Here is a 24,961-nt window from a genome sequence, read left to right as displayed (position 1 = left end):
AAATGTGTAACAGCAAGTCTGCAGTATAAAATGGTGCAGTGCACCTTATCCCAAACTATTCATATCGTATGAGATAAGGGAGAGAAGAGAAGGAAGAAATGGAAAGAGGCTCTCCTTGAATCTTTTTATCCAGCCTGCATCAGGGTGAAAGAAAGAGGAAGCTACAGCAACACTGTCACTTGGGACATGAGTGCCTGAGTCCATTATCTAGGAGAATAGAATAGAATAGAATAGAATAGAATAGAATAGAATAGAATAGAATAGAATAGAATAGAATAGAATAGAATAGAATAGAATAGAATAGAATTAACCAGGTTGGAAAAGACCTTCCAGATCATCGAGTGCAACCTACCATCCAACACAATCTAATCAACTAAATCATGGCACCAAGCGCCCCATCCAGTCTCTTCCTAAACACCTCCAGTGTTGGTGATTCCACCACCTCCCTGGGCTGCACATTCCAATGGCAAATCACTCTTTCTGTGAAGAACTTCTTCCTAACATCCAGCCTAAACTTCTCCTGGTGCAGCTTGAGACTGTGTCCTCTTGTTCTGTTTGTGGTTGCCTGGTAGAAGAGACCAACCCCTACCTGGCTAGAACCTCCTTCAGGTAGTTGTAGAGAGTAATAAAGTCTCCCCTGAGCCTTCTCTTCTCCAGGATACATTACTTCTGCACACTGGAGAGCTCCTGGAGATGTTATCATCTGTTTCTTGCAGAGGAGGGTTAGATCAAAGGAGAAGGCAGATCTGTCTTATTAGCTGCCCCAAAGCACAATTCAAGGCACACTGTGGCCCCAGACAAACACTTGGATTAGGGTGTTTCACTATTTGAATACTTAGAAGAGGGACATAAAAAATATTTTTTAAGAATACATTGGTGATGTAACAGTGGCTACAAAACAAAAATAGTGACCAGATTACAGAAGACAACGTCCATAACTGAGATGACAGTAATAAATAAATATCACTAGCACTGGACAGAAGAGTTTTAAAGTAGGAAGACCAAAAAGCAGGCACAGACAGCTTGGTCACAGGAAGACAGGCAGACGCTGTAGCAATGCAGCACAGGGCAGCAGATGCCTGATGGCATTTCAGCAGTTGGAAAAACAGATGCTCAGGTAGCAACCACCTCTACAGCTGAGAAGGGCAAGGCATTTTTCCCCTCTTAATCCCACTCAGAGGCCTCTAGGATCACCTGAGCCTATTAACTCAGTGAGGTGGCAATTCAAGCCTAGCAAGAATTTTCTGATCACGCCTACGTGGCTGGACTGCACAAAAGCCAATAAAGCCCTATTTTTATGTTCTTGGTGTATTACTGCTCATCTTCTGTGGGTCCTTGTAGGCTTGTGTGCTATATAACTACCTTCATTTAGGTTTTTGTGGAATGTTTTCCATCTCCATTGCAAGAGGTAAGAAAAATAGCCTTGTAGTTGATAGCAGAAACCTAACTTTTCATTTTTATGTGTCAGGAGGACACAATGAGCAAAAGAAGAGAACAGAAATCTAGGAAATAAAAAAGAAAAAGAGGGATAAGGAGAATTCCTACTGGATGAGAGGGAAACATAGTGACCAAGGATGAGGAAAAGGCTGAGGTACTGAATGACTTCTTTCTGAAATCTTTAATAGTAAGACCAGTTGCTCTCCAGGAAACTGTCTCCTGAATTGAATAACAGGGATGAGGAGCAGAATAAAGCCCCTCATAATCCAAGGGCAAATGACCTACAGAGGCACACATGTCTATGGGGCTGGTGAGATCCACTCAAGGGAGTGCCTTGAAGGCTGCTGGAGGAAGTGTTCATGAAGTGACTTTCCATCATTCATCAGCAGTCCTGAATAACTGGGGAGGTCTCACTTGACTGCAAATTAACAAATGTGACACCCATCCACAAGAAGGAACAGAAGGAGGATCCAGGGAACTACAGACCTATCAGCCTAGCCTTCGCTCCAGGGAACATTATGGAGCAGATCATCTTGGCTGGCATCATGCAGTACGGACAGGACAACCAAGTGATCAAGCCCCGTCAGCATGGATCTATCAAAGGCAGGTCCTCCTTGACTAACCTGATCTCCTTCTACAACATGGTCACCCTCTTAGTGGATGAGGGAAAGGCTGTGGATATTGTCTACCTTGACTTTGATATGATTTTGCACAACATTCTCCTGGAGAAGCTGGCTGCTCATGGCATAGATTGGCATACTCTTTACTGGCTAAAAAATAGACTTTTTGTCTGAAAAAAGACTTGATGACAGTAATAAACCCCCCAAAAATCTCAGATTCAGCATGGAAGTTCTCCACTGACTGGTACAGGATGTAGGATTTTTTTCCATGAAGGACAACTTCAATGCTTTATTCTACTTTTACTCTAAAATTGGAGTATTTTTCCCCAAGTGATTATCCTAGCAATTAATCTACTTACTCTTCTGGAGCAAGTTTCTTACTGATCAGAAATTTACCAAAATCTGGTAAACTTGCCTGATGAGAATGTTGGAAGACTTCATGGAAGTTTTTGGTTTTAATCATTCAGTGTTCTCAGCCAAGAAGTGTTTTCCATGGGAATTCTCAACCAGCTCTACTATTAGACAGACATCTGGAGTATTACTTGGAGGTATTTGTGTCTGGAACAACTGCTGAACCGTGAGAATCAGACCAGTGAGAGATGTCACATCCTGATTTTAACCCTAACCCCACAATCCAGCTGCACATCCTGTGGCCACAAATACCATGCAGGAATAAAAAACTTGAAACCCTTGCTGGTTTTCCCTGTGCCTGTACCTATATCACCTGGAGAAGGAAATGAAATTGTCTGCTAACTGTGAGACACTTGGACAAAGTAATGAGCTAGATAAGGTCATCATAGTACAATTTTGTCTACCTTAGAGAACAGGATTTATGATGAATTACAGAGATGTTTCTATGCTCAGCTCTATCTAAATACTGTGAGTCACAAAGAGTTGTGAATCGATAGTCACTGTGAACTAATGAACAATCAAAAAGTCCATAAGGTATCCTTTATCTTTGCAATGGAGACAAGTCTAGATAGGTGCTGATGCAAGTCCAAAGACAAAAACTCTTCTCAGCAATCCTCACAATACTAACTAGCTCTCTGCTCATCTTTCAGATCTCTTAATCCCAGCAATCAAAGACATAATATCTTCATAACCTTCTCATTATCTCGAGCTAGGCTTAGACTGGGTGAGCAATCTTGATGCTATGGCTCTGTCCTGCGCAGCAGGCTGACCCTTACATTGTGAAAGATAAAGCACTCATAGCTTTGAAAATCCACCTTTATCATCTACTGCAGACTTTATTTAAGTACCTGATTAAAACAAGACATACATGTCCCCTGAAAGAACAGCCAAACCTCTGGAAAGCTTCCTTCTTCAGAAGAATATACATCAATCTAATTTTTCAGACCAACCCTTTCCAAAAAGCTGCTGCAATGCACCCTCCAGTCCCATCAAACCCCAGTAACCCTTGTTATTGCAAGACAGGAGCAGTAACACTGTCGCACAGTGGGTGTAACATATGACTGGATGTGAAGTCTCTTCAGAACTATTAAAGTTGCAAATAATGGATGGGGTTTTGCTTTTTAAAAGCAAATGATAATTAGTAAGATCAGACAAAAGGAAGCACTCTAGTGAAAAACACTGAAGGGTGGAGGAAAGTGAATATTCCCCTACGGCAGCGTTACAGAACTTGCAATTTCTCAGCTGCCTGGGGAGACGTGCTTCAATACAGATCAGCTCTTCTCACTCCACATTTCCAAAGGCACTGAGCCAAACTGAGGTATGGCATCATGAACTTTCCTCAAGCCCAGGGAACCATCACCACAGCTGACTTTGGCTCACTATCTCACAAACATGCTCTCAAGAAAAAGTGCCAAGCTTCCTCCTGATGCGTGCGGCTCTGAATGCACCCCAAAGGCGCTGTGCTGCCCTAATGTTGGTAAGCCTGTGAAACTAAGAACTCTTGCACTGCCTGATTGGTCATTTTTAGCCAAAAACAAAAGTCTTTTAATGCAAGTTCTTTATTTTCTGGGACTGTTTCTGGTATTTTGTTATTTTCTTTTTTGGATAAGAGAAGGAAATTTCTAATTTTCAGATACACATCCTGAAATAGGATATGATATTATATACCTTCCAGAGTCTGATGTAGACATTAGGTACAAGGCAAAGTTGCTAGGAGACAGATGGAGCAAGGAGCACTGCTGTAATGCAGCAGCTTTCACACAGGGCTGATGGGGATGCCTGCATCAGCAGTCAGCCTCTCACAATTTAAAACAAACCAGACAACATTCTACTGCTTACATAAAGATGAACCACCAAATTGCTATAAAATGAGCATGTCAGTTTGAATTAAAAGCAAGGCAAGAAACACTGGAAAGGATTACACTGGCACCACTTGCTAAACTACTCTCCCTCATTCTATATTTGGGAATGGCCCTTACATTTAGACTTTAAAAAAGTGTATGTTCAAGCAAATGTTGGCACTTTCACTCTACTTATGTACTGGGCCCAAGTGCCATACTACGGTAATGCAAAGGGGAATACTTAGTGAGCTGGCAGAGGATGCTATGCACACTGAAATCCATTACCTGTTTCCATGTTATTCACAAAAGTGTGTCACTCTCACTGTGGATATTAACCACTACAATCCACAGAGCCCTTTTTTCTCTTCTGTATACTCAGCCATGAGGCAGAGTTCATGCTTATTAAAATTCACCACTTGTCAAGCAGAGATCAGAGGTTTATCAAACTCATTGTTCCAGTCATCATGATCACATGTATTTAAACAGATAGCACAAAAGAAACTAATGCAGCTTCCTGGCTACAAAACCACACAGCTTACACATGCTACAGAAATGTTTGTACTTGTAAAACATTGTCACCTATATATGGGAAGCTAAAATATAGAAAGTCTAAATAACATCTAAAATTCAAATGGAAATGCTCTGACTGACCAAAGATCTGAACGTGTATCTCAGTCCATCTCCTTTCAGTGAGTTTGACCATCCATCTGAGGCCTCATTAGCTTATTCACCCTTGAAGCAGGATTTTTCTGACAAATAGTCATTCAAATGTTCCATTATAAAGTAGGCACTGAAAGAATATCAGATGAATGCAGACTAAAATAGCTTTGCTCTCTTTAAAGAGGGACTAAGAAGTTTAAATGTAGCTGTTCACATTGCTAGTGTTTGAAATTAAAGTTAATCCCACCCTTCACATGAAATGGTCCCTCTGCCATGCTGTTCTTTCTCTAGCTGATAGATAAAAGACCAGCTTCTGTGTTGATAGTGCTAATACCAGACTACACTGAGTGCAGCTCATACTATATATATATATGCATACTAATACTATAGCTTGTCCTATAGAACAGGTTTGGCAACACACATCTGAAATTCAGAAACTTTAAATTCATTAAGCTCTCTGTCTTGATGATAAAGAAACAACTGAGCCAAGGACCAGACTATGTGGATTGCAAACACAGGTCCTAGCTACTTCACAAATACATCAAATTGAAGCCAAAATCAGCTAGAAATATTCTGTACTATTCTAGATTATTTCCTGAACTAGTCATTAGCAGGTGAGCAAACAGAAATGTGAGGGTAGGTATTTGCCTCACTTTGCATTTATAGTATTTGCAGGCCTAATTCTCATTCCATTGTAAAATGTCATTTCAAAGATACCTGCTGTTTCTTTGCTGTAGAGGAACATAATTTAAGCATGCTTTGAATTACTCTGGTGTAGCTCAGTATTTATGTATTGGACAGGAACACCTGGACACAACAAATCTACGCCTGCAGTGGGCAGGAGTATTCACACTGGGCAGCAGGGTCCTCCCTCCCCAGTCATGAGGTCTGTGGTGACAGGTTGGACTCGACGATCCTCGAGGTCTCTTCCAACCTTAGTGATACTGTACTGTACTGTACTACTGTGTTTCCAGTTCTGTATCCCTTTGCAACCCTATTAGGGCCGCCCTCATACAGGTTAACAATAAGCAGATCAACTTTGAGAATAACTTCTTGGGTCATCTCGTTAGTCAAAATGAGGGCTGTTTTGCCAGAGCAAACCTTTTAACACTAAAGTGAGAAGGCAGCCTTTCTGCTTCTCTGCAATATACACTGCACATTAATTAATTAGGTAAGATTTGAAGCTTGATAAAAAGTGATGCCACCGATGATTTCCTGTGGATTTTATTACATCAAATGAGATCTGCATTATGACCTTTATCTCTGAAGGTCAAGGCTCTTGAGAATTGTTCTTGCAACATTATCTTTAGCTATTAAAATTAATGTATTTCTACTTTACCTAAAAAAAAATGTAGCAAAATATGAAGCATATCCTAAATTCAGATAGCACTCACTTAAATGTAGGAGGCAAGTTTAAATCAATATTTTCAAACTACAGCCATAGGGCACTACATGTAATTAGTTGTACAGAACAGAACTTAAACAAGTGTTTCTGGAGTAAAATCCTGTATCACTGAAAGGACAGAAATGTATATCCAATCCTGCATGCAGTGTCCAAAAGCCCTTCTTTTGCACTAAGGCCTTAGCTCATGCTAAAGTAATGGGATTTTGACTCAAATAGTACTGAGTTTTAAAGAAACAATCTTGCAGAGACCTGAAACCTTCTCCATCACTCACAGGAGAATGATGAGCTCACTTTCTGCTACAAACATTTCTTTTGAAAAGAGCAGACTATGTTTCAACACTGATGATAGGACTTGTGGAGGCTACTATAATCTCTCCCTGTCTGCAGAACATTTTTTCATTAGCCTGCAAACCACAGGCTATTCACGCCGGGATAAGGAGCGCAGGTCTCCATTCTGCTTGTGCATTTCTGATGCTTTTGGCTCTGCTGGAAGTGTCAAATGCCTGAGTACCTGCCAGCTGCACACCATGGTGCTCTCACCAGCATGCTGTGAGCTCTGACTCAGGGGCTGGGGAGCATGATCTGGATATAAACCAAACCTGCTTCATACACCTTTGTCACATTCCTGAGGTCCATCATTGCTTACTGGACACAGAAGCATGGCTCTAAGGGGCAGATTCTTCATAAAACATACATGGTTGTACAACCAAGGTGCTTTAGTGATCACTGCAATAAATACTTTCAAATTATAACATAGAGAACAAATTGAAACTGATTGTCTGCTAATGCACTTTATAAGTGAAAATCTTGTCCTGTTTTTCTCCTATCCTATTTTTTACCATATCCTTATTTTTTTTCATTCCTTCATTTACCTTTCCTTCCTAAATTTATGAGACTCTTAAGTGCAATTTCATTTACCTGCTGCTGTCACAGGGATGACAAGTATTTGCATTCTGTTGGATTCAGTCCTGAGATGACAACAAAATTAGTTTGGAAAACACATATATTCCATAAACTGTAATCATAAAGTTAGACATATCTAACTGAGTAATCATCAGATAAAAAGCAGCAAATTTCCTAACTGCAGTTAGATTTCCCTAGAGTTGAAATCTCTGCAACCAGGACAACTCAAACAGATTCATAATGACTCTGACTAAAAACATGTTGCCCCCTAAGTAATTACCCTCTTAAATATACACGGTATCAGTCATGCCCCACAAACCTGGTAAATAATTTCTGAACTCAGTTTCCAGTGCTGACATCAGAAACCTTAAGCAAGAAATATGCTGCTGGAAAAGAAATCCCCTGAAAACACCAAGGAGACTTTAGGTGATCCTGCTCTGGCAGGGGACTTGGACTAGATGATCTTTTGAGATCCCTTCCAGCCCCTAACTTTCTGTGATTCTGTCATTTTGCTTCTTACTAGAAAACACAATCAGAGCAGAATAACTATGCTGTAAGTGTTAGACAACTAACAGAAACTAAACTTCAAGTAACTGTGGTGTCATGTATTATATGAAATGGTTTAGTTGATTAGATAGTGTTGGATGATAGGTTGGACTTGATCTCAAAGGTCTCTTCCTACCTGGTTAATTCTATTCTATTCTATTCTATTCTATTCTATTCTATTCTATTCTATTCTATTCTATTCTATTCTATTCTATTCTATTCCATTCCATTCCATTCCATTCCATTCCATTCCATTCCATTAAATGGCTGAGAATTATTTCTTTCTATTTAATCAAAGTTTATCACCCAGGCTGTTTGGGTGTGTTGTTGTTTTTTTTTGGGGGGAGGGGTGGAAGGGTAGGCAGGGAGGTAAAGAAACCAGAATATTTGTTTACTCCTCAAGATCAGAAGGTATCTTATTTTTAGGGATTATTATTTGAGAAATTGTTTTGGATTTAGTGAAGTAGCTGTCTTACTGTCAGAATTCAATCACAGCACCCCGTGAAACTTGCCAAAGATACCAAATGCCGGGCATGTGAAAAACTGCCCTCTGATTTCAAGTTCTTTTCAAATATCCAAATATCCAATATCAATACTCAAATGTCCAACTACTCAATAGAAAACTACATTATGTCAGCATTCTACACTCAACACACTTGTCAAAGACTAAAGAAATGTGATTACGTGCTTGCTAGCACGAGTCATGAATAAGAATTAAGGTCAAAATACTGTACTTGCTTTGCTATCCCTATCAACAGGACCAGCTCCAAGTAACCACATTGCACTACAATTTAATTCACTGTTTAGAAGTCAGGCCACTTATAAATGCCTTATAGCCAACACTGTGTACTTTGTATCTAATGTTAATGAATATTTAAATATTCTAATAGTGATGTGCCTCTAAAATGCAGTAAAGTAACCATAAAATGCAGTTAAGTCTCTTTATTAATGGTTCTGAGTTGAGTTCATAGCAACTGTTATATGTACCTAGATGTTCTTTGAACTTCAGGTATAGATTCTAGAATGACTGCTAGAGTTCCCATTTCAGTTTATAAATCATGAAGACAATTGAATCATAGAATGCTTTAGGTTGGAAGGGATCTTTAAAGCTCACCTAGTCCAATCCCACCAACTCTAGTGAGCATGGACGTCTTCAACTAGAGCAGGTTCTCAGAGCACTGTCTAATGTGACCTTGCATGTCTCCAGGGATGGGGAATCTATCATCTCTGGACAACCTGTTTCTGTGCCTCACCATCTTCATGGGGAAGAATTTCTTCCTAATGTCTGATCTAAAACCATCTCCTTCCAGTCTGAAGCCATTAGTTCTCATGCTATGACTACATGCCTTTGTGAAAAGTCCTTCTCCAACTATCCTGTGACCCCGCTCCAAATACTGAAAGGCTGCTATAAGGACTCTCCAGAGCCTCTTCTCTAAGCTGAATAACACCCACTCTCTCAGCCTGTCTTCAAAGGAAAGGTGCTTCAACAATCTGATAATTTTTGTGGACCTCCTCTGGACCCAGTCAAACAGTTCTATGTCCTTCTTCTGTTGAGGACTCCAGAGTGGGACACAAGCAGTACTCCTTCATATGCAGCAAGGCAGTCTTTGACCACAACAATCACTGACATAACCACTAAGAAAAACTGTATGTTCTTTGCTATTTCTAGGAGGACTCATCTGACAGAGTGCAGAAGCTTACAGTTTAAACAGTCACATTTAGGTTATGTCCATAGACTTCTCCCTGACAGACAACTCAGAAAGGACACATTTTTAGGATATGATTCATCTCATCCTAGACACCTAAACTAGGAGAAATTAAAGGAGACTTTTCCAAAAGTCCTTATTTCTGTAGTTTTACAGGGTAGATATCCATCTGAGAGGAATACTAGCCTTAATATATTTAAAATCAAGCCAGGACGTCGATTTGAAAGGGAAGGTTTTCTAAACACAATTTACCAGGTAATGCATTTTACAGGTTTTCTTATGCTGCCACTGAAACCATGAGGAATTTTCTGAAAAATAATAAGCAGTAATGAAAAGAGTCATGAATTCCAGAGAAGGGCAACAAAGCTGGTGAGAGGTCTGGAACACAAGCCCTATGAGGAGAGGCTGAGGGAGCTGGGGTTGTTTAGCCTGGAGAAGAGGAGGCTCAGGGGAGACCTTATTGCTCTCTACAACTACGTGAAGGGAGGTTGTAGCCAGGTGGGGCTTGGTTCTCCCAGGCAACCAGCACCAGAACAAGAGGACATAGTCTCTATCTGTACCAGGGGAGGTTTAGGCTCGGGGTGAGGAGAAAGTTCATCGCAGAAGGAGTAATTTGCCATTGGAATGGGCTGCCCAGGGAGGTGGTGGACTCACCATCCCTGAGGTGTTCAAAAAGGGACTGGATATGGCACTTGAAGCCATGGTTTAGTTAGTCATGAGGTGTTGGGTGATAGGTTGGACTTGATGACCTCTGAGGTCTTTTCCAACCTTATTGCTTCTATGATTCTATGAAACTGTGACTCCCAGAGCAAAACACGCACCTTCAAAATTTCTCTAGGATTCCACCAATCACTCAAAAGAAAGTGAAAAGAAGGAAGACAACTATCCCAGCCTGTGACAGTGTAGATAGAATCTATTAACTAATTATAGTAATTGGAAACATAGAGAAATCCTCAAACAATCCAGAAAATTACACAGGATTACATTACTGCTTGTGTGAAACAGTCTGATATCAAAATTGAAAGACTGGTATAATTAATGCTTATTCTCAATGTGATCAATGTCCACATGAAACATTCAAAAATGTTCTACAAGATCCATAGTCCAAGAATATTTACTTTTTTCCCACAAAGTTATTAGTTTCTATATATGGATGCTTTTCAATAAACAAATAAATACTTTTTAAAGCCCACAGCACTCAGAATTCAACAGATTTTCATTTGGATACTGTGCTACTTCATTTCATGGTATATCTACTTTGGGTGCTTTCTATCCACACTCTTCTTTCTGAGTGGAACAATTAATCTGGATTCATGATACATAAATAGTTCAAGGAATAGAATAGAATAGAATAGAATAGAATAGAATAGAATAGAATAGAATAGAATAGAATAGAATAGAATAGAATAGAATAGAATAGAATTAACCAGGTTGGAAAAGACCTCTGAGATCATCGAATCCAACCCATCATCCAACACTATGTAATCAACTAAACCATGGCACCAAGTACCCCATCAAGTCTCCTCTTAAACACCTCCAGTGATGGTGACTCCACCACCTCCCTGGGCAGCCCATTCCAATGGCCAATCACTCTCTCTATGAAGAATTTCTTCCTAACATCCAGCCTAAACTGCCCTTGGTGCAGCTTGAGACTGTGTCCTCCTGTTCTGTTGCTGGTTGCCTGGGAGAAGAGACCAACTCCCACCTGCCTATAACCTCCCTTCAGGTAATTGTAGATGGCAGTAAGGTTTCCCCTGAGCCTCCTCTTCTCCAGGCTAAGCAACCCCAACTCTCTCAGCCTCTCCTCATAGGGCTTGTGTTCCAAACCCCTCACCAGCTTTGTTGTCTTTCTCTGGACACATTCAATATAAGGGCTGACACTGGCAGAGAAGAGCTGGAACTCATGAGTATGCAATTTGTGTTGCTTAAGGAGCATCACAGCAGCATCCCAGACTACATTTTTTAAAGTCTTATTTCCTTACTGTCAAGTTTTAAACTTTCAAAAGCCTTTCAATCTTGGGGAAATTGGCTTCAAATCTTATTTTTAATAAACATAAGGAAGTGCAATTTACAGATTGTATTTCAACCATGATGTAAATCATCCCATGAGAAGTCTGTCCAGTCTGTCCAGACTTCTCATCCAGCTACATATGGCTTTTGTTAAAGGTTTCAGAGAGTGTTGAATAATTGTCCTACATAATGTCCCCATTTTCTTTGAAAACAAAAGGTCTCTATCACGGGAGGAACAGTTTAACCAGAAACAGGAGCAAGTACATAATGAGAACAATGTGTAATGTGACCCTTGAAAAAGAAAGGCACTTATGTATCTCTATGGTGGGGTTTATTTAATGCTGAATCTCCATCTCCTGCCTAAACATAACCAGTTCCAAATGCCAGAAGCTACCAGGTTGGTATAAGATCAAGAGAAACGGAACAGCAGTGGAACTTTAAAATGGTACAAAAGGATATGTGGTTCTCCACCTCCTGTTACCTCATGTACCGATCCAGGCAAAGGAACTGGAGTAGCGTGGGAAGGAAGCACATTAACGCTGAAAAAAGAGTAGACAGCCTACACATTCTTTCATATAGGTCAATGACTGTTTAGAAAAGCAGCATGTGGCCCATTGTTGTCACAGAATTCTACGACAGCCTCTCTGCCAGTGCTGAAGTTCAGATCAGGAGTCTATTTCTGAATTTCCCCAGTCCGATCACATATTCTCTTTTGTAGCATGGGGCAGTCCTGAGTCGAGTGAGTCGTTTTCTTCTCACACTAAACTGAACTGGAAAAAGGGCTCCAGGACTGCCCCATCTAATGGCCTCCAGCCACAAATAGGCATTAGTATATAAAATAAGGTGAGAGCTAGTCTGTGTGGTCTACTGTGCTTACTGAAGTAAGACATGATTGTTGATGGGCACCAGTGAAATGCATGTCCATAGAAAAGACTGTGATACACTGATGTAATGTAGCAGAATTAATCAGGTCCATGTATCACTGACTAGCTAGAGAATAAAGAGCAAAAGGGTTACCTTAATAGGGCTCCCATCTGGAGTAAGAACCTCTTCTGAAAGCTCCATCATCTTCAGTGCCATCAGGGCAATGGCTTTAGCATGACTAAGGCTTTTCTTATGGAGCCCTGCTGCCACACAGTACGCATCACCTATTGTTTCCACCTGCAGCAATCAGACAATCAAATATTAAAGTATGGTAATAAGAAGTCAACCTCACCATTACTTATCTGCAATCAAACAGCATTGCTTAAAACATGCGAGCAAAACATCCATAAAGTAGGCAATTAAACAACGGAGTATAATTACCTGAGTTTGCAAGCAGGTGCAGTCAAAACCTGACATGCAATTGCATAGCAGTTCATCACCATTATAACCACAGAAGATCCCTACATCTAGAACAGTGTATGCCATCAGATGAGACATGACATTTTCCCGCAGCAGTAATACAGAAAGCTCAATTTTCCTAAATTAGAAATTGTTTGCTGCTTTGTTTGACACTATCCTGCCTCAGTTTGCTGTTTGAGTAAGAATAGTGCTAATGCGATTATAATTCATAGTAATTATTTGCTCTGCTATTAAAAGGGTATCGAGAAGAGAATTAGAAAAAGCAAAACATCACCACAGAACACAGTGAAGAGCCTGTAACTTCTCATTAGCAGGCAGCTCGTCCTGGTACAGGGATAATTTACAAAGAGATGCTCTTGCTACAGACTTGACTGTGCTTATCTCCCTTATTTTCAGGTAAGGATTGTTGCATCTCTCTGCTATGCAGGCTTCCTGACTGTGAATTCCCTACCTTCAGGCATCAAGTTCACCAGACTGATCCCTCTGGTCTCTTCAAACAGTTCTTGCCTCTCTCTTATCCTTGATTTTCTTTAAAGAAAGTTGTCCCTCAGGAGGAAGCAGGTGCAAAAGAAATTACAGAAGCCCTCTGGCTCTAAATAAAGGCAGTCTGAGAAACAAACCCCTCAAGTTCTGCATCTTTATTGACAGCATTGTGTTTTGCAGTCTGCTTGCTCGTTGCATCTGCAACAAGCTCTGCACACAATCCATCAACATGTGCCCAAGAAGACTCAGCCCTCACTCAAAGATTAGTTTGTCTTTTGTTACATAACTAATATGGCTTTCACCCTGCCCACAACACTACAGGAATGCCAGAAAAGCTTCAGCAAGGACTAGGGTGAGAAGAAAGCATAGAACTGTAGAATCACTTAGGTTAGAAAAGACTTTCAAGATCATCAAGCCCAACCATTAACCGTACTCTACTAAATCCACCACTAAGCCATATCCCCAAGCACCACATCTTCATGGCTTTTGATCACCCATGGATCGTCATTCCCTGGGCCGTTCCCTGGGCAGCCTAATCCAATGGTTGACAACCCTTATAGTGAAAATGTTTTCCTAGTGTCCAGCCTAAACCTCCTCTGGTGCCAATCTAGACAATTCCCTCTTGTTCCATCATTAGTTACTTGGGAGAAGAGATCAACACCCACCCTCTGACAACTTCACTTTAGGTAGTTGTAGAAAGTAATAAGGCCTCCCCTCAGCCTCCTTTTCTTCACACTAAACAGCCCCAGTTCCCTCAGTTGCTCTTCAAGAGACTTGTTCTATAGGTCTTTCAATAGCTTAGTTGCTCTTCTCTGGATCTGTTCTAGCACCTTATTGTCTTATCTGTATTGAGGTGCCCAAAACTGAACAAAATATTTGTGGTATAGCCTCACCAATGCAGAGCACAAAGGGACAATCCCTGGTCCTACTTGCCACACTACATACAAGCCAGGATGCCATTGGCCTTCTTGGCCATCCAGGCACACTGCTAGCTCTTATTCAGCTGCTTGTTGATCAGGGCCCCAAGGCACTAAGCATGAAGTTATTCAAAGAATAAGCATTTCAGTCTTCTCTGTGCAGGGATTCTACTAATATTAGTAGACCTGAACCTTCTCAGATTAATTTCCAGTCCTGATAAACAGAATTGGAGACAGTATCTCAAAAAGTAAGCATTATCTGTAAAGGTATGCATCTAGAACAGCAGTTTGAGCAAATACTTCCCACCATCAAAACTGTGGAAGCTGCTGCAAATCCATTGCCAAGTTTGGCACCTTAGCCTTTCCTGCTGATTGTGCAGGATGATCTATATGTAAGAAATTGAGGGTTTCTCATGAACTGAGACAGTCATTAGAGCTCCCTTGTCACTTTCAGAAGCTCCTAATAGCACTTGTATACAGAAAAATCATGTAGGAGCAATCAATACTGCTGACTGCCTGACTATTTTACCCTAGCCATATCTCACAATCTCCATCCACAAGAAGCAGAGACGCCCTGCAATTCAGAAGTCGTCTTTCCAAAGACAAACCTATGGACATGGCTGGTGAAAAATGTAGGAGCTCAGGAAGAAAACAGACAAGCATGATGAGAAAACCTATCAGATGTTAAAAATACACCCTGGATGGCTAATAAGGAGATGGTAAAAAAGTCAGAAAGAAGTACTAGCAGAAATCCACAAAGCCATTCTTGAAAACTGTGGATGAACATTATTAGTGTGACTAGAAATAACTGGGTTACTACAAAAAAGAGCTGTGTCTATGGTGTCAAATTAATAATTAAATACAAAATATGCACTTAAGACAGCTGCATTACACAGGTGTGGCAAAGGATAGATATGAGACCATACACTGTTCCCAAACTGTTCAGGCTTCTTCCCCTTTGCAAATTTTCCCAGCTGTGTAAGTTTAACAGCTAAATCGCACCCACTCAATGAATAGAATAGAATAGAATAGAATAGACCAGGTTGGAATAGACCTTCAAGATCATCGTGTCCAATCCATCAACCAATCCAACCCACCTAATCAACTAACCCATGGCACCAAGTACCCCATCAAGTCTCCTCCTGAAAACCTCCAATGATGGTGACTCCACCACCTCCCTGGACGACCCATTCCAATGGACAATCACTCTCTGTGTATAGAACTTCTTCCTAACATCCAACCTAAACCTCCCCTGGTGCAGCTTGAGACTGTGTCCTCTTGTTCTGGTGCTGGTTGCCTGGGAGAAGAGTAGCATCATCAGGTTGCACTGTACATATCTGTGTACTACCAGAAAAAAAAATGTTAATGCCTCATGTTAATCTTACTCTGAAAATAAAAGTTACAGTAATAACCTTTTAGGATATTCTTGTGCTTGCCCCTGCAAATCTCCTCTGATAGCAATACTGGAGAATCAGAGGAATTATTAGGACTGTTAACACTGACTTGGTAGTTGGAAGTGGATGTTGTGAGTACTGCTAAGCTTGCCTAATGATTTACCATTTTGTGACCCAACTAAGCATTTAAGCTGGAATTCACATGCTGTGTATCTCCATCAAACTTTAACATTGGTTCATTCCTTCTTCCAAATCAGACTTGTGTATTTTCCAAATATCTGTGGTATTTTTCCCCCAGCTTCTTTTTCCTAAAGCCTTCAGGAGTTCTTATCATTCGGGTTGCTCATGGCACTTTGATTTGGTCCTCCCATATGGAGACATAGGATCATGGAATGTCTTGGGTTGGAAGGGAACTTTCAAGATCACGTAATCCAATCACCCTGCCATGGGAAGGGACACCTTTCACTCTGTCAGGTTACTCAAAGCCTCATCCAGCCTAATCTTGAACACTTCCAGGAATGGGGCATCCACAACTTCTCTGGGCATCACCTTAATCATAAGGAATGTATTCTTTATATCCAGTGTAAGTGTGCTCTCACTTTATAAGTACTAAGCCTTGCTGTGTAACTACAGGCCTCAGTGAAATGTCTTTCTCCATCTTTTTTATAAGTCCTCTTTATATACTGAAAGGCCACAATAAGGTCTTCCTGGAAGCTTATGGTCTCCAGGCTTAACAATCACATTTCCCAGCCTTTCTTCATAGGAAATGTGTTCCACCCTTCTGATGATTTTTGTGGCCATCCTCTGGACCCTCTCCAGCAGGTCCCTGTCTTTCTTGTGCTGAGGACTCCTAAGATGAACAGAGTAATCCACATGGAGACTCACCACAGCAGAGAGGCAGAATCACCTCCCTCAACCTGCTTGTCACATTTCTTTTTATGTAGGCCGGAATATGGTTGGCATTCTGGGCTGCAAAAACACATTGCTGGCTCATGTCTAATTTTTCATCTACCAATATCTCTAAGTCCATCTCACAGAAATGCTCTCAATCTATTCACCTAGTCTCTATTAATAATAGGGATTATCCTGACCCAAGTGCAAGACTTTGCACTTGAACCTCAAGAGGTCATATGAGGACACTAAACACCCAATCAACTAACCCATGTAACCAAGCACCCTGTCAAGTCTCCTCCTGAACACCTCCAGTGATGGTGACTCCACCACCTCCCCAGGCAGCCCATTCCAATGGGCAATCACTCTCTCTGTGTAAAACTTCCTCCTGACCTCCAGCCTGAACTCCCCCTGGTGCAGCCTGAGACTGTGTCCTCTTGTTCTGGTGCTGGCTGCCTGGGAGAAGAGACCAACCTCTGCCTGTTTACAGCCCCCCTTCAGGTAGTTGTAGAGAGCAATAAGGTCACCCCTGAGTCTCCTCCTCTCCAGGCTAAGCAGCCCCAGCTCCCTCAGTCTCTCCTCATAGGGCTTGTATTCCAAGCCCCTCACTAACTTTGTTGCCCTTCTCTGGACTCGTTGGACGTGATGATCTTGAAGGTCTCTTCCAACCTGGTTTATTCTATTCTATTCTATTCTATTCTATTCTATTCTATTCTATTCTATTCTATTCTATTCTATTCTAAAATAGAAACTGCAATGTCAGTAATACATAACACTTCAGAATTTCAGGCTGGGCCTGTCAGTCAGCCAGTCACACATAAGCAGGAAGGGCATTTCTCTTGTCTCAGTTGAGGAGTAAGAATTGGAGCAGAAAAACACAACATTGCCTATATCTCACTCTATCTGCTGGATAGATCCTGAAATCACTGTGGGCACCAGAGAGCATCATACTCCATAAATATTCAAGTAATACCAAGAGGATTAAGAGAAAAGGAAGACACTAGTCAAGATGGCTAAAAATAGCAGCACTCTCATCGTGTTGCTGCTCTTCAACATGATGATATACAGTAATGAAATCTCTACCATGTGACAAACTTACTTCTGGGGTTTTGACTTTGTAATGAGGCTATTATAGTTAATATACTTGATTTTTACATCTTTCCTAGACACATATGCAGGAAAAGCTATTTTGCTGTAAGATTGGAATACATTATCCTGATTCTTTAAAAAAAACAACAGAATATATTCTGTTTCACGTATTTCAGCCATTTTTGCATATGATTAACAAATTTATCTTCAGATTAATCACATTTTTGATCAGTTAAAAAAAAAAAAATAACTTCTCACTGGTCTTAATAGTCCTAGCTGATCACTGACAGCATGACCTACTCTTACCTACTCTTCAGCCCTTTTCACAGGTCTACTCTGACTGCAGCCAGCTTTCATTAATTGGGAATCGAAAACTTAGAGCAGAGAAGTGAGGTTGACCTTAGGTTTCAAAATCAGACCAATCCATGAAAAATGCAGGATGCTTTTTTTTATTCATAACAAACAAAGAAGCCAGGAAACATTGTGGCTATTTTCACTTCTATACAAAGGTTTTCTAAAGCCTTCTACAACTCCATATAAAGTCACTGGAAATGTCCATAAGATTTTAAAGTCAAACTCTCACCAAATCAAACATGAAGACTCATATTAGTTGAAGTAGTTGTGTGTACCCTACAATTCAGAAGACACATCTTAGTAGATACCCTGAGACTGCTGAATACTGCAGTGACAATGCATAAGACTTGCAGCAGGAAACAAACAAAAATACCTTTTGCTGTTGGGAATTCATTTTAGAATAGAAATAGAATAGAATAGAATAGAATAGAATAGAATAGAATAGAATAGAATAGAATAGAATAGAATAGGATAGGATAGGATAGGATAGGATAGGATAGGATAGGATAGGATAGGATAGGATAGGATAGGATAGAATAGAGTAGGTTGGAAGAGACCTTCAAGATCATCGTGTCCAACCCATCATCCCAACACCATCTAATTAACTAAACCATAGCACCAAGCACCCCATCAAGTCTCCTCCTAAACACCTCCAGTGATGGTGACTCTACCACCTCCCTGGGCAGCCCATTCCAATGGCCAATCACTCTCTCTATGAAGAATTTTTTCCTAACATCCAACCTAAACCTCCCCTGGCACAGCTTGAGCCTGTGTCCCCTTGTTCTGGTGCTGGTTGCCTGGAAGAAGAGACCAGCCCCCACCTGGCCACACCTCCCTTCAGGTAGCTGTAGACATCAATAAGGTCTCCCCTGAGCCTCCTCATCTCCAGGCTAAGCAACTCCAGCTCCCTCAGCCTCTCCTCACAGGGCTTGTCCTCCCAACCCCTCACCAGCTTTGTTGCCCTCCTCTGGACATGTTCCAGCAAGTCAACATCTTTCCTAAACATCTTTCCTACTCAAGGTGTGGCCTAACCACCTTCTGTTTGTTCTTTTAGATACCATATGCCTGTTATAGAAGTTGGGCTCTATTGCAATTGTCTTATAGACACTCATTCTTAATTCATATTGATTTTAGGCAGAATATGACTTGCACATTAATCTGGTAGCCCAGCAGACAGAATACAATTTTTTTCAATTGTAATGCATCCACAGAACAGAGATTAATGAACTGTCTCCTAGGCAGCTCCAACAGGTCTCTTTTAATTATCATTAACTAAACCTTGTCTTGTGATGTTATTACTTCACTATGAAACTGAACTTGAAGCTGAACGATGTTCCCTGGATATAAAGACAGGGTGTTGATTCAATGGTAGTTTAGAAGGGCAAAGGGGATGTACAGAAGTAACATTCCAGCTTCTGTACTCTTCCTCAAGAATTCATGAATATGCACCAGTCATTATGTATATGAACTTCTAGAAGTAATGAAGGAACTGAAGCGTTACACTTCGTTTCACAGGGTTACACTCCTGTAATGGGGAGAAACATCATTTTGCAAATGGAATTTGCCATAGCAAGTTTAAAGATTTTAATCACACAGAATCACAGAATCACCAAGGTTGGAAGAGACTTCAAAGATCATCAAGTCCAACCTGTCCACAGACCTCATGACTAAACCATGGCATCAAGGGCCACAGCCAATCCCCTCGATGAACACATCCAGGGATGGGGACTCCACCACCTCCCTGGGCAGCACATTCCAATGGCTAACAACTCTCAGTGAAGAACTTTCTCCTCACCTCGAGCCTAAATTTCCCCTGCGCAGCTTGAGACTGTGTCCTCTTGTTCTGATGCTGGTTGCCTGGGAGAAGAGACCAAACCCTCCTGGCTACAACCACCCTTCAGGTAGTTGTAGATGGCAATAAGGTCTCCCCGGATCCTCCTCTTGAGATCTCTTCCAACCTTGGTGATTCTGTGTTTTCTTCACATTCAGTTGACTTTCCACATACATTAAATCTTGCCTGTGATCTCATACATTCCAGAAAGGCTTATTTCTGCTTAAGTATGTGTTCACAATCGTTGTAATTTTAAGTTGGCAGGAAAGCTTGGAATATTAAACAGTTTCCCTGCACTCCACACTCCGTTTACAGCCACAATATATAAAATGTATATGCTATATTTAGCTGAAGAGAATCTTATTACTAAACTGTTTCTTATCACTTCTGAGTAATCTGTCAATAGCCCGAAACTCTTCTACTGCTAGGAGACAGTCTATACAATTTCATTTTATAACGTTGAAATAATAACAAACAGCAGCTGTAAGGATATCTTTTTATCCTAAAGAGATTGAGAGTGGGAGAAAAAAAGGAGAAATAAGCAGCAGGGAAAGAGGTAATGGTTTAGCTAACCAGAGTTTAACATTCTTCACCTTCCTCATTCAGCTTTTCTCACTGAGGAAATCTACTTTCCTGGTTTGGGTGTGTGTTTTTTCCTTCACAAAAGAGCATTATTCTCCATCTTAAAATACCTGCCTCTACTATAAGCTGCACCAGGGGAAGTTTAGGATCAAGGTGAGGAGAAAGTTCTTCACTAAGAGAGTAATTCGTCATTGGAATGTGCTGCCCAGGGAGGTGGTGGAGTCACCATCCCTGGAGGTGTTCAAGAGGGGATTGGATGTGGCACTTGGTGCCATGGTCTAGTCATGAGGTCTGTGGTGACAGGTTGGCCTTGATGATCTTTGAGGTCTCTTCCAACCTTGGTGATACTGTGATACTGTGATATATGTTTCCCTTCTCCTCCTCCTCTCTCCTACAGACACATTGTTCCAGGTGCATGCAATGTGTACTGATTCAGGCACACCTTTTAAAAGTATAATATGTAAAAAAAACCCTATCTGGCTTTTCTGGCAAAACCTGTGATTATTTTCCTCATAATATTATTCATGCTCTCAAGCATGCAGCAGATACCAAACTGGGGGTCACCAGTCAATTTCTTGTGAGGGAGGGCTTCCAACCTGATCTAAATGAAGATGTCCCTGATCACTGCATGGAGAGGTCCCTTCCAACCCAAACAATGCATTCTATGATTTTATGATTATACAAACATGGACAGGTGGGATGAATTGGCCAGCAGGAAACTCATAAAATTCAACAAGGATATGCCCTGTCCCGGTGCAAAGCCCAAAACCCCAGGAAGGAATTTCCCTGGAACTGATACAGACTAGGGCCAAATGCCTGCCCTGCCCAGGAGCTGCCCTGCAGGAAACACCCTGAGGGTTCTGATGGGCAGCAAGCAGCACATAGGCCAGCAGAAACTGGGAGAAAAGATGGCAAATGATAGCTCAGGCTGTATGAACAGAGACAGGAGGAAGCAGCTTTACAGGTTGGACTCGATGATCCTCGAGGTCTCTTCAAACCTTAGTGATACTGTGATACTAGCTATCACTCTCTATGTTGGACTACAGCTATATCCTGCATTCACTTTTGTGCCCCTCAGTACAAGACAAAAGATTGGTAAACTGGTTCAGTGGGGAACCACCAAGAGGTGCCCTGTGAGGAGCCCATCCTGGATGGCTTTGGAGAGATCTAAGTGCAGCCCCCAGTGTCTCAAGGAGACACAGGGGAGCTATTCATAGCGGTGCACCATAAGAAGGGAAGAAAAAATGACATCAGCTTCCACATGGATTAGGAAAGAGGGATGTGGAGGTGCTGGAGCGTGTCCAGAGAAGGGCCACAAGGATGATCAGAGGGCTGGAGCACCTCTCCTATGAGGACAGACTGAAGGAGTTGGGGCTGTTCAGTCTGCAGAAGAGAAGGTTCCAAGGTGACCTGATTGTGGCCTTCCAGTATCTGAAGGGGGCCTACAGGAAGGCTGGGGAAGGACTTCTCAGGATCTCACGTAGTGATAGGACTAGGGGGAATGGAATGAAGCTGGAGGTGGGGAGATTCAGGCTGGATGTGAGGAGGAGGTTCTTCACCATGAGAGTGGTGAAGCCCTGGAATGGGTTATCCAGGGAGGTGGTCGAGGCCCCGTCCCTGGAGGTGTTTAAGCCCAGGCTGGCTGAGGCTCTGGCCAGCCTGGTCTAGTGTGGGGTGTCCCTGCCCATGGCAGGGGTGTTGGAACTAGATGATCCTTGTGGTCCCTTCCAACCCTGAATGATACTATGATACTACGATACTAAGCCTGTGAGACTTACTGACCACAAGAACTTACTCAGATAAAAATAATTTTGTAAGTTTTTTAAAGAACAACCAAACAGTTGTGCAGATAGTGAAGATTTTAATAGATTTTAATAGAGGTTTCAGCAAACACAGTGATAAAGAACATAATCCTTCTATTTTAAGGTGTAAAGCTCAAAATAAAAATGCTAGAAATAAGTTTTCCATATGCACCTGACATTTCATAACTAGTTCCTGGGGCTTCTTGTACTTCTTCAAGTACCCATGTCAAACACAGACCATTATACTGCACTAGCTAATGGCAGTTTCTACTGTAATCCAAACTTCATGTTCTCCATTATATCTATTAGCTATATTGATAATTACCTGCAATTCCAATTATCCAAATGTTTTCTCTCTCCCCTGACATTCAGATAATTGAGGTTATACTGCAGTAGGTTATACTGTATCTTTTCATTCCAAGAAAAATCTGCTACACAAATTACACAGGAAAAATTAAAGCTGAAAATTATCCACACTTTCAGAGCATGTCACTATGTAATATTTAAACTGCCAATACTAAAGAAATGGCAATTAGTTTATTATTATTATTATTATTCCTCTGTTTTATTTGGTGTTTTTTTTTTCTGATTTGTGACCCATATTCCTGAGGAGAGAAGGAGAGAGGAGAGGAAAAAGTGATCTTGTTATCTTCTGTGGTGAGGACACAGTCTCAAGCTGCGCAGGGGGAGGTTTAGGCTGGATGTTAGGAAGAAGTTCTCCACAAAAAGAGTGATTGGCTATTGGAATGGGCTGCCCAGGGAGGTGGTGAAGTCACCGTCACTGGAGGTGTTTAGGAGGAGACTGGATGGGGCGCCTGGTGCCATGGTTTAGTTGATTAGATGGTGTTGGATGATAGGTTGGACTTCATAGTATCATTCAGGGTTGGAAGGGACCACAAGGATCATCCAGTTCCAACCCCCCTGCCATGGGCAGGAACACCCCACACTAGATCAGGCTGGACAGAGCCTCAGCCAGCCTGCTCTTAAACACCTCCAGGGACGGGGCCTCAACCACCTCCCTGGACAACCCATTCCAGGGTTTCACCACTCTCATGGTGAAGAACTTCCCCCTCACATCCAGCCTGAAGCTCCCCACCTCCAGCTTCATTCCATTCCCCCTAGTCCTATTGCTACCTGATATCCTGAGAAGTCCCTCCCCAGCCTTCTTGTAGGCCCCCTTCAGATACTTGAAGGCCACAATTAGGACTTGATCTCAAAGGTCTTTTCCAACCTGGTCTATTCCATTCCATTCCATTCCATTCCATTCCATTCCATATAACTTTATAGATCAGTTGAGTGACACAAGTTGCATTGTATGGGAGCTGCAACACTACAGTTTCCTTGGTGATCACCTAGCAGACTAGCATCTGCCAGGATGTCAACCTTTATTTGTCATTCTCTCATGATCATCAGGAAATTTACAATAAGGGTTGTGAAAATACTGGAACAGGTTGCCCAGAGAGGTGTCAGAAGCCCCATCCCTAGAAACATTCAAAGAGAAGGGCAACGAAGTTGGTGAGGGGCTTGGAACACAAGCCCTATGAGGAGAGGCTGAGGGAGCTGGGGCTGCTTAGCCTGGAGAAGAGCAGACTCAGGGGTGACCTTATTGCTCTCTACAACTACATGAAGTGGGGTTGTAGACAGGGAGAGGTTGGTCTCTTCTCCCAGGCATCCAGCACCAGAACAAGAGGACACAGTCTCAGGCTGCGCCAGGGGAGGTTCAGACTGGAGGTCAGGAGGAAGTTTTACACAGAGAGAGTGATTGCCCATTGGAATGGACTGCCCAGGGAGGTGGTGGAGTCGCCATCACTGGAGGTGTTCAGGAGGAGACTTGATGGGGTGCTTGGTGCCATGGGTTAGTTGATTAGGTGGTGTTGGATGATAGGTTGGATGCGATGATTTGAAGGTCTCTTCCAACCTGGTCTGGTCTATTCTATTCTATTCTATTCTATTCTATTCTATTCTATTCAAGTCAGGTTGGAGTAGGCTCTGAGCAACCTGATCTACTTAAAGATTTCCTTACTCACTGCAGGGGCTTGAACTAGATGATCTTTAAAGCTCCCTTCCAACCTACAGCATTCTATGTTTCAATTCTCTTTATAAATAATGAACTGAAATCAGAACTCCAGCAGTCATCTGACCTGTGCTACATATCTCCTTCAGGAAATGACAAGTCTCACACTAAAAAATTCACGCTTACCCTATAAAATCATATTTTACTGACTATGAAGATAGTTTGGATGACTATTCTAAGTTTTAAATAGTATAGTTTGTGATTCAGAACTATGGAAGACAAAGAATCAACAAGACCATGTGAAGAGACAGAAGGACAGACTGAAGATGGAAGGTCACAGAGGCAGGTAAATTTTAGAAGTAGGAAAGGGCAAGTCCTGGGAAATCAAACAGAAAAGCAGAGATCTAGATGGACAGATGAACTGGTGAAAAGCCTTTCTACATTCTGTATGTCATTTTCCTTTCCAATTTTAGAGATTAATCTCAGCTCAGAACAGCATTTGTTGGAGAATACAAAGTTTAAGGGATTCTTATGATTACATTAACAACAAAATCAATGACTTCTAGTATATTAATGCTGGTTTGAAGGTGTGAAAATAGTTTCTTAAGGCACAAAGTCAGAGTACATCCTTGTCTCTCTCTTGGAGTAAGTTCCACTCCTCTACTCCTCAGCCTGAATTTAGCAGACCACTTCCATTTCCAAGGAAGCACTTAAATATATA

General features: G+C 41.6%; 1 protein-coding gene across 1 annotated transcript in view; it reads right to left on the bottom strand.

The window, feature by feature from the left end:
* GUCY1A2 (guanylate cyclase 1 soluble subunit alpha 2) overlaps nt 1-24,961 on the bottom strand; it is a 194,957-nt gene that overhangs the window by 62,861 nt on the left and 107,135 nt on the right. The window contains 1 exon segment of the mRNA XM_068144850.1: nt 12,557-12,700. Within this exon segment, the coding sequence (XP_068000951.1) occupies nt 12,557-12,700 (144 nt within the window).

The sequence above is a fragment of the Melanerpes formicivorus genome, unplaced genomic scaffold (assembly GCF_026170545.1).
Source record: "Melanerpes formicivorus ecotype bairdi unplaced genomic scaffold, bMelFor1.0.p_v2 SCAF_1, whole genome shotgun sequence".
Taxonomy (NCBI): Eukaryota; Metazoa; Chordata; class Aves; order Piciformes; family Picidae; genus Melanerpes; species Melanerpes formicivorus.
This window is presented reverse-complemented; position numbering and strand designations above follow the sequence as displayed.